Source organism: Anas acuta, chromosome 2 (assembly GCF_963932015.1).
Source record: "Anas acuta chromosome 2, bAnaAcu1.1, whole genome shotgun sequence".
Classification (NCBI taxonomy): Eukaryota; Metazoa; Chordata; class Aves; order Anseriformes; family Anatidae; genus Anas; species Anas acuta.
This window is the reverse complement of record NC_088980.1, coordinates 50147977-50164557: the sequence shown is the minus strand read 5'-3', so window position 1 is coordinate 50164557 and position 16581 is coordinate 50147977. Positions and strand designations below refer to the sequence as shown.

At 51.1% G+C, this 16581-nt stretch overlaps 1 protein-coding gene across 4 annotated transcripts in view; it reads left to right on the top strand.

Moving 5' to 3' along the window:
- The window catches only part of CDKAL1 (CDK5 regulatory subunit associated protein 1 like 1), a 495974-nt gene extending 480454 nt beyond the window's left edge, over positions 1-15520 (top strand). For all 4 annotated transcript variants that reach the window (XM_068674727.1, XM_068674724.1, XM_068674723.1 and 1 more), the window contains one exon: positions 14947-15520. In XM_068674727.1, the coding sequence (XP_068530828.1) occupies positions 14947-15111 (165 nt within the window). In that variant the 3' untranslated portion in view covers positions 15112-15520. The remainder of the gene's footprint in view (positions 1-14946) is intronic.
- Positions 15521-16581: the final 1061 nt, after the last annotated feature.

Here is a 16581-nt window from a genome sequence, read left to right as displayed (position 1 = left end):
TTTTACCCAGCATATTTTTTACATGCACTACAGGAACTTTATCCCCATCTACAGTACGTAACAGGTTTGATTGGGCAGGTCCAGCTCGGTTGGTAGATCCCCTAGTATTGACTAACCAGGTGGCCTTTGCCAAATGCGTATCCCAGTTTTTGAACGTCCCAGCGCCCATTGCTTTCAAGGTAGTCTTTAACAGGCCATTGTATCGTTCAGCTTCCCCGGAGGCTGGTGCATGATAGGGGATGTGATACACCCATTCAATACCATGTTCTTTGGCCCAAGTGTCTATAAGGTTGTTTCGGAAGTGAGTCCCATTGTCTGACTCTATTCTTTCTGGGGTGCCATGTCGCCATAGGACTTGCTTTTCAAGGCCCAGGATGGTGTTCCGGGCAGTGGCATGAGGCACAGGATATGTTTCCAGCCATCCGGTGGTTGCTTCCACCATTGTAAGTACGTGGCGCTTGCCATTGCGAGTTTGAGGGAGTGTGATGTAATCAATCTGCCAGGCCTCTCCATATTTATATTTCAGCCATCGTCCTCCATACCAAAGAGGCTTTGACCGTTTGGCTTGCTTGATTGCAGCACATGTTTCACAGTCATGAATAACCTGTGCTATAGCGTCCATGGTCAGGTCCACCCCTCGATCACGAGCCCATCTGTATGTTGCATCTCTACCTTGATGGCCTGAGGTGTCATGGGCCCATCGGGCTATAAATAATTCACCTTTATGCTGCCAATCCAGGTCCACCTGAGCTACTTCAATCTTAGCAGCCTGATCTACCTGCTGGTTGTTTTGATGTTCTTCAGTAGCCCGATTCTTGGGCACATGAGCATCTACGTGGCGTACTTTGACAGCCAGGTTCTCTACCCGAGCAGCAATATCTTGCCACAATGCAGCAGCCCAGATGGGTTTTTCCTAGCTGGGCTGTCTTCACCTGCAAGCATAGACCTGGTGCCACTCAACTTTCTGCCACAGAGCCCCTCGGAGAAGGCATGGGCATCATCTTCTCTACTCCCCCCCTCCCAGCAGACAGCTGGAAGCAGTCTGAGCCTTTTCTCCTTTGTGCTGACCACAGGAGTTCCCTCAGCCTGTGCTTGTATGCTGTGTGCCCCGGCCCCTCAATCCCTCCAGTGCCGTCAGCTGGGCCCACTCCACACCCATCAGGATCTTTCCTGTACCGGGGAGACCAGAACAGGATGTCGGAGCCCAGGGGCAGTGGCAAAAATGACACCAAAGAAGAGAGGACAGTGCTTTCACGGTTGTTTATTCTTATTGCGGTTGTTGTTATTTTTATTAGGATTATTCTACCAGTTTGTTGCCCAGCCTTGGGAAGAACCGGTAGCCAAACAGCTTGAGTGGACTTTTTGCTGCACTCCTGTGCTTCTTTCTGGCAGAGCTGAAGACTTGTGTTTCTTCAGAGGAGCACCTGTCTGCGTCACCGTTTTGAGGGATCTGCTGCTCCTCTCTGTGCACTGCCATGCAGGGCGCGGCTTCGTCTTCAAGCACCTCTTGGGCAGCCTTCTCGTCCTCAGACCGAGATGCCCCACGCCGAGCGTGGCCTTCGGAGGGCTCCTCCTGTCGCCCTGGTGCAGCAGCCCACAGGAAGCCGAGTGCGCTCTTGTCCACAGCTTGGGACAAGAGGCGGGGATGGGGGGCAGGGGATGGGGGAAGAAGCCATCGTGCAGGCAAGCCTGCAAGGTGGTAAAAGGATGGCCTCTCCCCCCTAGCTGTGGAGGCGGAGGCAGGGCCGGGAGTATGGAGCAGTCCGGGCGGCTCTGCGATGACGGTGGTGTTGTCTCGCGGGTGGGAGCCCTGGCACGATGACATTGTGCCACATCAGATGGTTTGGAGGTGGATCCACCTCCATCAGCTCTTCCTCCTCAGGTGGATCCACCTCCATGGGCTCCACACCGTCCGCCGCGGCTGCTCCGTCTTCCCTCTCACTCCGCCTCCACTTTCTCTTGGGTTCAACAACCCAGCTCGCATTGCTCCCACGAATGCGTGGGCAGCCATCATCCCAGGGCCTCTTAAGGACAGCCATGCTTGTCATTCGTCAGAGGGCCTGGGAGATCAGCGAGGGGTGGGCCAGGCGCAGGGGCTTTTATAGGCTCCGGAACACAGCGAGGGGCGGATGCCACAGTGACATCAGGGAGCCTCAGTGATGCCCCTGTGATGGCGCCATGCACCACCCACAACGTGGCCGTGTTGGGAGGGGGCTTGTGCAGCCTGAAAGAGGCCCTGGTGTGGAAGGAGGAGGAGGGTCAGGGCGGCTGAGGGTCCCTTTCCTGGGGGTGGCTCTCCTGGGATGCCCTTGGCTTAGTATAAGCACTGCTCTGCAACAATTAAAGCATTGGGGTGTTATCAGCACTCTTCTCATCCTAAGCCAAAACACAGCATTCCATCAGCTACTAGGAAGAAAATTAATTCCGTTCTAACTGAAACCAGGACATCTATCCACCCCTTATTCCATACCATTTATGTCATGCTCAGGTTACACTCTTTTCCATACATTCTAATTAGTCACCTATAGTAATCATGGTAGTGATAACATACAGTATAATATACTAATTAACATGGTACAATTCAGTTCATGGGCTATTCTCACCCAGTATTAAATCTCCTTGAGGTACACACCGGACCTCTCCGTTCTTTTGCATCACCCACCAAGTGTATCCAGGTCCCTGAGCGAAAACAATTCCACGAATAGGTTTGCCTTTTCCTGAGGCAGGAGTAGCCCAGACTGTTTTACCCAGCATATTTTTTACATGCACTACAGGAACTTTATCCCCATCTACAGTACGTAACAGGTTTGATTGGGCAGGTCCAGCTCGGTTGGTAGATCCCCTAGTATTGACTAACCAGGTGGCCTTTGCCAAATGCGTATCCCAGTTTTTGAACGTCCCAGCGCCCATTGCTTTCAAGGTAGTCTTTAACAGGCCATTGTATCGTTCAGCTTCCCCGGAGGCTGGTGCATGATAGGGGATGTGATACACCCATTCAATACCATGTTCTTTGGCCCAAGTGTCTATAAGGTTGTTTCGGAAGTGAGTCCCATTGTCTGACTCTATTCTTTCTGGGGTGCCATGTCGCCATAGGACTTGCTTTTCAAGGCCCAGGATGGTGTTCCGGGCAGTGGCATGAGGCACAGGATATGTTTCCAGCCATCCGGTGGTTGCTTCCACCATTGTAAGTACGTGGCGCTTGCCATTGCGAGTTTGAGGGAGTGTGATGTAATCAATCTGCCAGGCCTCTCCATATTTATATTTCAGCCATCGTCCTCCATACCAAAGAGGCTTTGACCGTTTGGCTTGCTTGATTGCAGCACATGTTTCACAGTCATGAATAACCTGTGCTATAGCGTCCATGGTCAGGTCCACCCCTCGATCACGAGCCCATCTGTATGTTGCATCTCTACCTTGATGGCCTGAGGTGTCATGGGCCCATCGGGCTATAAATAATTCACCTTTATGCTGCCAATCCAGGTCCACCTGAGCTACTTCAATCTTAGCAGCCTGATCTACCTGCTGGTTGTTTTGATGTTCTTCAGTAGCCCGATTCTTGGGCACATGAGCATCTACGTGGCGTACTTTGACAGCCAGGTTCTCTACCCGAGCAGCAATATCTTGCCACAATGCAGCAGCCCAGATGGGTTTTTCCTAGCTGGGCTGTCTTCACCTGCAAGCATAGACCTGGTGCCACTCAACTTTCTGCCACAGAGCCCCTCGGAGAAGGCATGGGCATCATCTTCTCTACTCCCCCCCTCCCAGCAGACAGCTGGAAGCAGTCTGAGCCTTTTCTCCTTTGTGCTGACCACAGGAGTTCCCTCAGCCTGTGCTTGTATGCTGTGTGCCCCGGCCCCTCAATCCCTCCAGTGCCGTCAGCTGGGCCCACTCCACACCCATCAGGATCTTTCCTGTACCGGGGAGACCAGAACAGGATGTCGGAGCCCAGGGGCAGTGGCAAAAATGACACCAAAGAAGAGAGGACAGTGCTTTCACGGTTGTTTATTCTTATTGCGGTTGTTGTTATTTTTATTAGGATTATTCTACCAGTTTGTTGCCCAGCCTTGGGAAGAACCGGTAGCCAAACAGCTTGAGTGGACTTTTTGCTGCACTCCTGTGCTTCTTTCTGGCAGAGCTGAAGACTTGTGTTTCTTCAGAGGAGCACCTGTCTGCGTCACCGTTTTGAGGGATCTGCTGCTCCTCTCTGTGCACTGCCATGCAGGGCGCGGCTTCGTCTTCAAGCACCTCTTGGGCAGCCTTCTCGTCCTCAGACCGAGATGCCCCACGCCGAGCGTGGCCTTCGGAGGGCTCCTCCTGTCGCCCTGGTGCAGCAGCCCACAGGAAGCCGAGTGCGCTCTTGTCCACAGCTTGGGACAAGAGGCGGGGATGGGGGGCAGGGGATGGGGGAAGAAGCCATCGTGCAGGCAAGCCTGCAAGGTGGTAAAAGGATGGCCTCTCCCCCCTAGCTGTGGAGGCGGAGGCAGGGCCGGGAGTATGGAGCAGTCCGGGCGGCTCTGCGATGACGGTGGTGTTGTCTCGCGGGTGGGAGCCCTGGCACGATGACATTGTGCCACATCAGATGGTTTGGAGGTGGATCCACCTCCATCAGCTCTTCCTCCTCAGGTGGATCCACCTCCATGGGCTCCACACCGTCCGCCGCGGCTGCTCCGTCTTCCCTCTCACTCCGCCTCCACTTTCTCTTGGGTTCAACAACCCAGCTCGCATTGCTCCCACGAATGCGTGGGCAGCCATCATCCCAGGGCCTCTTAAGGACAGCCATGCTTGTCATTCGTCAGAGGGCCTGGGAGATCAGCGAGGGGTGGGCCAGGCGCAGGGGCTTTTATAGGCTCCGGAACACAGCGAGGGGCGGATGCCACAGTGACATCAGGGAGCCTCAGTGATGCCCCTGTGATGGCGCCATGCACCACCCACAACGTGGCCGTGTTGGGAGGGGGCTTGTGCAGCCTGAAAGAGGCCCTGGTGTGGAAGGAGGAGGAGGGTCAGGGCGGCTGAGGGTCCCTTTCCTGGGGGTGGCTCTCCTGGGATGCCCTTGGCTTAGTATAAGCACTGCTCTGCAACAATTAAAGCATTGGGGTGTTATCAGCACTCTTCTCATCCTAAGCCAAAACACAGCATTCCATCAGCTACTAGGAAGAAAATTAATTCCGTTCTAACTGAAACCAGGACATCTATCCACCCCTTATTCCATACCATTTATGTCATGCTCAGGTTACACTCTTTTCCATACATTCTAATTAGTCACCTATAGTAATCATGGTAGTGATAACATACAGTATAATATACTAATTAACATGGTACAATTCAGTTCATGGGCTATTCTCACCCAGTATTAAATCTCCTTGAGGTACACACCGGACCTCTCCGTTCTTTTGCATCACCCACCAAGTGTATCCAGGTCCCTGAGCGAAAACAATTCCACGAATAGGTTTGCCTTTTCCTGAGGCAGGAGTAGCCCAGACTGTTTTACCCAGCATATTTTTTACATGCACTACAGGAACTTTATCCCCATCTACAGTACGTAACAGGTTTGATTGGGCAGGTCCAGCTCGGTTGGTAGATCCCCTAGTATTGACTAACCAGGTGGCCTTTGCCAAATGCGTATCCCAGTTTTTGAACGTCCCAGCGCCCATTGCTTTCAAGGTAGTCTTTAACAGGCCATTGTATCGTTCAGCTTCCCCGGAGGCTGGTGCATGATAGGGGATGTGATACACCCATTCAATACCATGTTCTTTGGCCCAAGTGTCTATAAGGTTGTTTCGGAAGTGAGTCCCATTGTCTGACTCTATTCTTTCTGGGGTGCCATGTCGCCATAGGACTTGCTTTTCAAGGCCCAGGATGGTGTTCCGGGCAGTGGCATGAGGCACAGGATATGTTTCCAGCCATCCGGTGGTTGCTTCCACCATTGTAAGTACGTGGCGCTTGCCATTGCGAGTTTGAGGGAGTGTGATGTAATCAATCTGCCAGGCCTCTCCATATTTATATTTCAGCCATCGTCCTCCATACCAAAGAGGCTTTGACCGTTTGGCTTGCTTGATTGCAGCACATGTTTCACAGTCATGAATAACCTGTGCTATAGCGTCCATGGTCAGGTCCACCCCTCGATCACGAGCCCATCTGTATGTTGCATCTCTACCTTGATGGCCTGAGGTGTCATGGGCCCATCGGGCTATAAATAATTCACCTTTATGCTGCCAATCCAGGTCCACCTGAGCTACTTCAATCTTAGCAGCCTGATCTACCTGCTGGTTGTTTTGATGTTCTTCAGTAGCCCGATTCTTGGGCACATGAGCATCTACGTGGCGTACTTTGACAGCCAGGTTCTCTACCCGAGCAGCAATATCTTGCCACAATGCAGCAGCCCAGATGGGTTTTTCCTAGCTGGGCTGTCTTCACCTGCAAGCATAGACCTGGTGCCACTCAACTTTCTGCCACAGAGCCCCTCGGAGAAGGCATGGGCATCATCTTCTCTACTCCCCCCCTCCCAGCAGACAGCTGGAAGCAGTCTGAGCCTTTTCTCCTTTGTGCTGACCACAGGAGTTCCCTCAGCCTGTGCTTGTATGCTGTGTGCCCCGGCCCCTCAATCCCTCCAGTGCCGTCAGCTGGGCCCACTCCACACCCATCAGGATCTTTCCTGTACCGGGGAGACCAGAACAGGATGTCGGAGCCCAGGGGCAGTGGCAAAAATGACACCAAAGAAGAGAGGACAGTGCTTTCACGGTTGTTTATTCTTATTGCGGTTGTTGTTATTTTTATTAGGATTATTCTACCAGTTTGTTGCCCAGCCTTGGGAAGAACCGGTAGCCAAACAGCTTGAGTGGACTTTTTGCTGCACTCCTGTGCTTCTTTCTGGCAGAGCTGAAGACTTGTGTTTCTTCAGAGGAGCACCTGTCTGCGTCACCGTTTTGAGGGATCTGCTGCTCCTCTCTGTGCACTGCCATGCAGGGCGCGGCTTCGTCTTCAAGCACCTCTTGGGCAGCCTTCTCGTCCTCAGACCGAGATGCCCCACGCCGAGCGTGGCCTTCGGAGGGCTCCTCCTGTCGCCCTGGTGCAGCAGCCCACAGGAAGCCGAGTGCGCTCTTGTCCACAGCTTGGGACAAGAGGCGGGGATGGGGGGCAGGGGATGGGGGAAGAAGCCATCGTGCAGGCAAGCCTGCAAGGTGGTAAAAGGATGGCCTCTCCCCCCTAGCTGTGGAGGCGGAGGCAGGGCCGGGAGTATGGAGCAGTCCGGGCGGCTCTGCGATGACGGTGGTGTTGTCTCGCGGGTGGGAGCCCTGGCACGATGACATTGTGCCACATCAGATGGTTTGGAGGTGGATCCACCTCCATCAGCTCTTCCTCCTCAGGTGGATCCACCTCCATGGGCTCCACACCGTCCGCCGCGGCTGCTCCGTCTTCCCTCTCACTCCGCCTCCACTTTCTCTTGGGTTCAACAACCCAGCTCGCATTGCTCCCACGAATGCGTGGGCAGCCATCATCCCAGGGCCTCTTAAGGACAGCCATGCTTGTCATTCGTCAGAGGGCCTGGGAGATCAGCGAGGGGTGGGCCAGGCGCAGGGGCTTTTATAGGCTCCGGAACACAGCGAGGGGCGGATGCCACAGTGACATCAGGGAGCCTCAGTGATGCCCCTGTGATGGCGCCATGCACCACCCACAACGTGGCCGTGTTGGGAGGGGGCTTGTGCAGCCTGAAAGAGGCCCTGGTGTGGAAGGAGGAGGAGGGTCAGGGCGGCTGAGGGTCCCTTTCCTGGGGGTGGCTCTCCTGGGATGCCCTTGGCTTAGTATAAGCACTGCTCTGCAACAATTAAAGCATTGGGGTGTTATCAGCACTCTTCTCATCCTAAGCCAAAACACAGCATTCCATCAGCTACTAGGAAGAAAATTAATTCCGTTCTAACTGAAACCAGGACATCTATCCACCCCTTATTCCATACCATTTATGTCATGCTCAGGTTACACTCTTTTCCATACATTCTAATTAGTCACCTATAGTAATCATGGTAGTGATAACATACAGTATAATATACTAATTAACATGGTACAATTCAGTTCATGGGCTATTCTCACCCAGTATTAAATCTCCTTGAGGTACACACCGGACCTCTCCGTTCTTTTGCATCACCCACCAAGTGTATCCAGGTCCCTGAGCGAAAACAATTCCACGAATAGGTTTGCCTTTTCCTGAGGCAGGAGTAGCCCAGACTGTTTTACCCAGCATATTTTTTACATGCACTACAGGAACTTTATCCCCATCTACAGTACGTAACAGGTTTGATTGGGCAGGTCCAGCTCGGTTGGTAGATCCCCTAGTATTGACTAACCAGGTGGCCTTTGCCAAATGCGTATCCCAGTTTTTGAACGTCCCAGCGCCCATTGCTTTCAAGGTAGTCTTTAACAGGCCATTGTATCGTTCAGCTTCCCCGGAGGCTGGTGCATGATAGGGGATGTGATACACCCATTCAATACCATGTTCTTTGGCCCAAGTGTCTATAAGGTTGTTTCGGAAGTGAGTCCCATTGTCTGACTCTATTCTTTCTGGGGTGCCATGTCGCCATAGGACTTGCTTTTCAAGGCCCAGGATGGTGTTCCGGGCAGTGGCATGAGGCACAGGATATGTTTCCAGCCATCCGGTGGTTGCTTCCACCATTGTAAGTACGTGGCGCTTGCCATTGCGAGTTTGAGGGAGTGTGATGTAATCAATCTGCCAGGCCTCTCCATATTTATATTTCAGCCATCGTCCTCCATACCAAAGAGGCTTTGACCGTTTGGCTTGCTTGATTGCAGCACATGTTTCACAGTCATGAATAACCTGTGCTATAGCGTCCATGGTCAGGTCCACCCCTCGATCACGAGCCCATCTGTATGTTGCATCTCTACCTTGATGGCCTGAGGTGTCATGGGCCCATCGGGCTATAAATAATTCACCTTTATGCTGCCAATCCAGGTCCACCTGAGCTACTTCAATCTTAGCAGCCTGATCTACCTGCTGGTTGTTTTGATGTTCTTCAGTAGCCCGATTCTTGGGCACATGAGCATCTACGTGGCGTACTTTGACAGCCAGGTTCTCTACCCGAGCAGCAATATCTTGCCACAATGCAGCAGCCCAGATGGGTTTTTCCTAGCTGGGCTGTCTTCACCTGCAAGCATAGACCTGGTGCCACTCAACTTTCTGCCACAGAGCCCCTCGGAGAAGGCATGGGCATCATCTTCTCTACTCCCCCCCTCCCAGCAGACAGCTGGAAGCAGTCTGAGCCTTTTCTCCTTTGTGCTGACCACAGGAGTTCCCTCAGCCTGTGCTTGTATGCTGTGTGCCCCGGCCCCTCAATCCCTCCAGTGCCGTCAGCTGGGCCCACTCCACACCCATCAGGATCTTTCCTGTACCGGGGAGACCAGAACAGGATGTCGGAGCCCAGGGGCAGTGGCAAAAATGACACCAAAGAAGAGAGGACAGTGCTTTCACGGTTGTTTATTCTTATTGCGGTTGTTGTTATTTTTATTAGGATTATTCTACCAGTTTGTTGCCCAGCCTTGGGAAGAACCGGTAGCCAAACAGCTTGAGTGGACTTTTTGCTGCACTCCTGTGCTTCTTTCTGGCAGAGCTGAAGACTTGTGTTTCTTCAGAGGAGCACCTGTCTGCGTCACCGTTTTGAGGGATCTGCTGCTCCTCTCTGTGCACTGCCATGCAGGGCGCGGCTTCGTCTTCAAGCACCTCTTGGGCAGCCTTCTCGTCCTCAGACCGAGATGCCCCACGCCGAGCGTGGCCTTCGGAGGGCTCCTCCTGTCGCCCTGGTGCAGCAGCCCACAGGAAGCCGAGTGCGCTCTTGTCCACAGCTTGGGACAAGAGGCGGGGATGGGGGGCAGGGGATGGGGGAAGAAGCCATCGTGCAGGCAAGCCTGCAAGGTGGTAAAAGGATGGCCTCTCCCCCCTAGCTGTGGAGGCGGAGGCAGGGCCGGGAGTATGGAGCAGTCCGGGCGGCTCTGCGATGACGGTGGTGTTGTCTCGCGGGTGGGAGCCCTGGCACGATGACATTGTGCCACATCAGATGGTTTGGAGGTGGATCCACCTCCATCAGCTCTTCCTCCTCAGGTGGATCCACCTCCATGGGCTCCACACCGTCCGCCGCGGCTGCTCCGTCTTCCCTCTCACTCCGCCTCCACTTTCTCTTGGGTTCAACAACCCAGCTCGCATTGCTCCCACGAATGCGTGGGCAGCCATCATCCCAGGGCCTCTTAAGGACAGCCATGCTTGTCATTCGTCAGAGGGCCTGGGAGATCAGCGAGGGGTGGGCCAGGCGCAGGGGCTTTTATAGGCTCCGGAACACAGCGAGGGGCGGATGCCACAGTGACATCAGGGAGCCTCAGTGATGCCCCTGTGATGGCGCCATGCACCACCCACAACGTGGCCGTGTTGGGAGGGGGCTTGTGCAGCCTGAAAGAGGCCCTGGTGTGGAAGGAGGAGGAGGGTCAGGGCGGCTGAGGGTCCCTTTCCTGGGGGTGGCTCTCCTGGGATGCCCTTGGCTTAGTATAAGCACTGCTCTGCAACAATTAAAGCATTGGGGTGTTATCAGCACTCTTCTCATCCTAAGCCAAAACACAGCATTCCATCAGCTACTAGGAAGAAAATTAATTCCGTTCTAACTGAAACCAGGACATCTATCCACCCCTTATTCCATACCATTTATGTCATGCTCAGGTTACACTCTTTTCCATACATTCTAATTAGTCACCTATAGTAATCATGGTAGTGATAACATACAGTATAATATACTAATTAACATGGTACAATTCAGTTCATGGGCTATTCTCACCCAGTATTAAATCTCCTTGAGGTACACACCGGACCTCTCCGTTCTTTTGCATCACCCACCAAGTGTATCCAGGTCCCTGAGCGAAAACAATTCCACGAATAGGTTTGCCTTTTCCTGAGGCAGGAGTAGCCCAGACTGTTTTACCCAGCATATTTTTTACATGCACTACAGGAACTTTATCCCCATCTACAGTACGTAACAGGTTTGATTGGGCAGGTCCAGCTCGGTTGGTAGATCCCCTAGTATTGACTAACCAGGTGGCCTTTGCCAAATGCGTATCCCAGTTTTTGAACGTCCCAGCGCCCATTGCTTTCAAGGTAGTCTTTAACAGGCCATTGTATCGTTCAGCTTCCCCGGAGGCTGGTGCATGATAGGGGATGTGATACACCCATTCAATACCATGTTCTTTGGCCCAAGTGTCTATAAGGTTGTTTCGGAAGTGAGTCCCATTGTCTGACTCTATTCTTTCTGGGGTGCCATGTCGCCATAGGACTTGCTTTTCAAGGCCCAGGATGGTGTTCCGGGCAGTGGCATGAGGCACAGGATATGTTTCCAGCCATCCGGTGGTTGCTTCCACCATTGTAAGTACGTGGCGCTTGCCATTGCGAGTTTGAGGGAGTGTGATGTAATCAATCTGCCAGGCCTCTCCATATTTATATTTCAGCCATCGTCCTCCATACCAAAGAGGCTTTGACCGTTTGGCTTGCTTGATTGCAGCACATGTTTCACAGTCATGAATAACCTGTGCTATAGCGTCCATGGTCAGGTCCACCCCTCGATCACGAGCCCATCTGTATGTTGCATCTCTACCTTGATGGCCTGAGGTGTCATGGGCCCATCGGGCTATAAATAATTCACCTTTATGCTGCCAATCCAGGTCCACCTGAGCTACTTCAATCTTAGCAGCCTGATCTACCTGCTGGTTGTTTTGATGTTCTTCAGTAGCCCGATTCTTGGGCACATGAGCATCTACGTGGCGTACTTTGACAGCCAGGTTCTCTACCCGAGCAGCAATATCTTGCCACAATGCAGCAGCCCAGATGGGTTTTTCCTAGCTGGGCTGTCTTCACCTGCAAGCATAGACCTGGTGCCACTCAACTTTCTGCCACAGAGCCCCTCGGAGAAGGCATGGGCATCATCTTCTCTACTCCCCCCCTCCCAGCAGACAGCTGGAAGCAGTCTGAGCCTTTTCTCCTTTGTGCTGACCACAGGAGTTCCCTCAGCCTGTGCTTGTATGCTGTGTGCCCCGGCCCCTCAATCCCTCCAGTGCCGTCAGCTGGGCCCACTCCACACCCATCAGGATCTTTCCTGTACCGGGGAGACCAGAACAGGATGTCGGAGCCCAGGGGCAGTGGCAAAAATGACACCAAAGAAGAGAGGACAGTGCTTTCACGGTTGTTTATTCTTATTGCGGTTGTTGTTATTTTTATTAGGATTATTCTACCAGTTTGTTGCCCAGCCTTGGGAAGAACCGGTAGCCAAACAGCTTGAGTGGACTTTTTGCTGCACTCCTGTGCTTCTTTCTGGCAGAGCTGAAGACTTGTGTTTCTTCAGAGGAGCACCTGTCTGCGTCACCGTTTTGAGGGATCTGCTGCTCCTCTCTGTGCACTGCCATGCAGGGCGCGGCTTCGTCTTCAAGCACCTCTTGGGCAGCCTTCTCGTCCTCAGACCGAGATGCCCCACGCCGAGCGTGGCCTTCGGAGGGCTCCTCCTGTCGCCCTGGTGCAGCAGCCCACAGGAAGCCGAGTGCGCTCTTGTCCACAGCTTGGGACAAGAGGCGGGGATGGGGGGCAGGGGATGGGGGAAGAAGCCATCGTGCAGGCAAGCCTGCAAGGTGGTAAAAGGATGGCCTCTCCCCCCTAGCTGTGGAGGCGGAGGCAGGGCCGGGAGTATGGAGCAGTCCGGGCGGCTCTGCGATGACGGTGGTGTTGTCTCGCGGGTGGGAGCCCTGGCACGATGACATTGTGCCACATCAGATGGTTTGGAGGTGGATCCACCTCCATCAGCTCTTCCTCCTCAGGTGGATCCACCTCCATGGGCTCCACACCGTCCGCCGCGGCTGCTCCGTCTTCCCTCTCACTCCGCCTCCACTTTCTCTTGGGTTCAACAACCCAGCTCGCATTGCTCCCACGAATGCGTGGGCAGCCATCATCCCAGGGCCTCTTAAGGACAGCCATGCTTGTCATTCGTCAGAGGGCCTGGGAGATCAGCGAGGGGTGGGCCAGGCGCAGGGGCTTTTATAGGCTCCGGAACACAGCGAGGGGCGGATGCCACAGTGACATCAGGGAGCCTCAGTGATGCCCCTGTGATGGCGCCATGCACCACCCACAACATGGCCGTGTTGGGAGGGGGCCTGTGTGGCCTGAAAGAGGCCCTGGTGTGGAAGGAGGAGGAGGGTCAGGGCGGCTGAGGGTCCCTTTCCTGGGGGTGGCTCTCCTCAGCCATTTTGCTTGCCAGAGACAGGCTGCCCCTTGGGCACATGGATTGTAGCACCCTTGCCAAACATCAGCACTGGCCTTCTTGGCCACCAGGGTACCCTGCTGGCTCATGGCCAACCTGTTGTCCACCAGGACCCCCATGTCCTTCTCTGCAGAGCTCCTCTCCAGCAGGTCATCCCCCAGCCTGTACTGAGACACGTGATTGTTTCTTCCCACATGCAGGACTCTACACTTGGTTTTGTTAAACCTCATTTGGTTTTTGCCTGCCCAGGTGTTGGTTCTGACTGGTAAAAAAAGAGATAAACAAGGGTATAACTTAAAACAAAAAAATAAAGTAAGACATTTGGCAGCTAACTTGGAACCTGCATATCAACAGGAATGAACATATAGAAGTAATGCTTTTATAAAATCCAGCCAATGTTGTTTTTTGTTTTTGTTTTATTATTTACATAAAATCTAACCAGCTAATGAAATCCTAACTGTGTGACTATATAAAACTACTCTGAATGAAAAGGTTTCCTTCTCTTCTAAAATCAAGTATATATGGCTATTTTTTGGGCTTATTTAATAATAGTTTCTATTTTTAGGTTTTATTTAAAACATAAAATATTTTTTATGTTTTAAAAATGTCTTGCATTGGTGTCATTCTCTAATTTTGGGGAATTGTCTATTCTATGCTAATATACAGGCCAATTATGTGAAGAAATATGCTATAATCACTCCAGGTTTCAATCTACCCTGGAAAGAAACAGTATTGCCAAAATCTAACAAAAATATGTTTAGGCTAGTTGCCTTACAGTGGCTATTGCTAGGATACAAGACTTTTGGATTCCTGATTCCCAACAGGATTATTCACTCTTGGCTTCTCCACATACTGTACTAGAAAAAGGCAACTATAAATCATACCTTGGAAAACTCAGTCAGGCTTTGATGCCTCAAACTTGCCAAGTTTGTCTTACTAAGAAACAGCTGTTTCATACACTAAAGCAAATAGTAAAAATAAATAAATAAATAAATAAATTTGAACATAAAGATGGGAATAAAGGCGAAAATGGGGGGACTGACATGGGAGTTTTTTTCCCATACAAATGTATCTGAAGGGGCAGTCAATTCCCTGGTGTATGGCAAGAAGGGTTACCTGTTTTCTTCAACACTGCATACGATACACCTTAGATGCTTTTGCAAGGAGAAGCAAATGGGCAAGGCTTTCCTGGATTTTTGGGTACTGTGATGCATGTATAACCCACCATATACATTGTCATCAGCTTATATGGTTTCAGGGCAGCAGAGTGCACTAACTTGTATAGGACAGTGATATGACAAGGAGTAATGGCTTTAAACTAAAAAGAGTAGATTTAGATTAGATATAAGGAATAAATTCTTCACTCAGAGAGTGATGAGACACTGGAACAGGTTGCCCAGAAAAGCTGTGGGTGCCCCATCCCTGGAAGTGTTCAAGGCCAGCTTGGATGACTCTGGGCAACCTGGCCTAGTAGAAGGTGACCCTGCCCATGGCAGAGTGTTGGAACTGGGTAGTCTTTAAGGTCTCTTCCAACCATTCTGTGATTCTGTGTGTATTTGTTCACTTTAGAGCTAATTATGCTTATAGAAACTCAAAGAGAAATAAGTAGTGGGTCCAGATATAATAAAGGTTTTGTGCCTGACAATTTTTCTCTCCCCAGACGGTGGCTGCTGTGCTGGTGCTAGATCTCATGTGGCTACCTTCTTCCCCCAGGACCTTCCTCAACACAGCCAGCAGCAGTGACAGTGGTGATGTGTGCATGTTGTCAGCCTTCCCCCTGCAGACACCTTCAAGACAGACGTGGTGGTGGGTCAGGGGGTTGTAACCTGTCCAGGGTCATGGGCAGTGCCACTCCCCATGTAAATACTGGCAGAACCTCACAGGTTAGCATGTAGGTCCACGTGCAAGAGTGCTTCAGAAGCATCCTTCTGCCTCAGAGGGACCTTCATGGGAGATTGGTGATTCAACCAAGAACAAACCTGGGAGGCCACTTGAGGTTGGAGGTTTCTCTACTGAAAGCACAGACGGACTACAGTTGTTCCTGGAAGGGTACTGGAATCTTTCATCTTCTGGGGAAGATAAATGGCAGAAGCAGTGTTTTATGGTATTGTGATAGCCTGTTATTTTAGCTTCGTAGGTACCCAGACTGTTAGATCTGTAAGTGGCTAGAAACTGTATGGATATTTCAGAGACAGAGTCCTACAAATAAACTGTTTTTACTGCTTTAAAGTCAAGCTGGTTTTGAATCTGGTGTTTTGTTCCTGCAGTTGTTTGCTTCCAAAGTCACTGCTTGCAACACATGTAAACTGGAGGGAATTACATTAGCAAATGGGAAATCCATATAGTTAGCAGTGCTGTGGTTGACTGGTTTGTCTTCTTGGCTTACAGTGTAGTGATATTTAAACTGTCAGCCACATCTAAGTTGGATTTAAACAAATGTGTGTCCAAACTGGCATGTAAAATCCAATTAAGTCACTGTGTCAGCTTCTGTATTTGCATTCTGAGGACTGTGATTAAAACAGGTGTCAATGCTATATATTATTATAGAATAATGAAATTTGGGGGGTCAGTTTCCTGGTGAAAGGTAGTCAACAAAGATACAAATGTAATGAAGTCTCATTTTGAAATGCAAAGCTGGTACAAAATCCAGCAGAAAATTAAGTTAGTCAATGAACCAATTTGATAGTTCAAATTCTAAGTACAGGCTATGAATTGGGAAGATTTAATGCAGTTTGAAAGTTAGTGTAAATTATTAATAACATAACTAGGCTTAATGTCTCTATCCATCCATTCATGCTGAAAGTGCCTAAATATTTAACAATAGTTATAACAACTGGCTTATTTTCTTATTTTGCAGCCACTAGGAGGAATCACTTCATTCATTTGTGATAGTTTTATTTGTACTTGGAAATATGTTTAAGGGAATCTCAGCTGGAAAAATACATGTCAGTCAATGCTGTGGATGAAGAGGTTGCTGCTTAGTGTTGTTCACAGCTCTAAGAGATAATGCAAGGCAAGCCAGATTCTATGCAGGTTCTGTCTGTTGCGTGTCCTATTTGTTGATGGAAACACAGATGTTGTGGGAGATCATGGCCATAGCGTCTTTCATACAGACCTGGCACAAAATATCAGTGTAGAACCCAGGATTCCATTATAGTGGTGGAGAGCAGAAGGAAGGCTGCCCACGAGGTAAGTGGAGGTGTTTCCTCAAGTTATGTGGCATCATAGAATGAGCGAGATCCTAAGTAAGGAAGAGTGGGGGTAAAACTGCTTTCCTACCACTTTGGCATGCCCT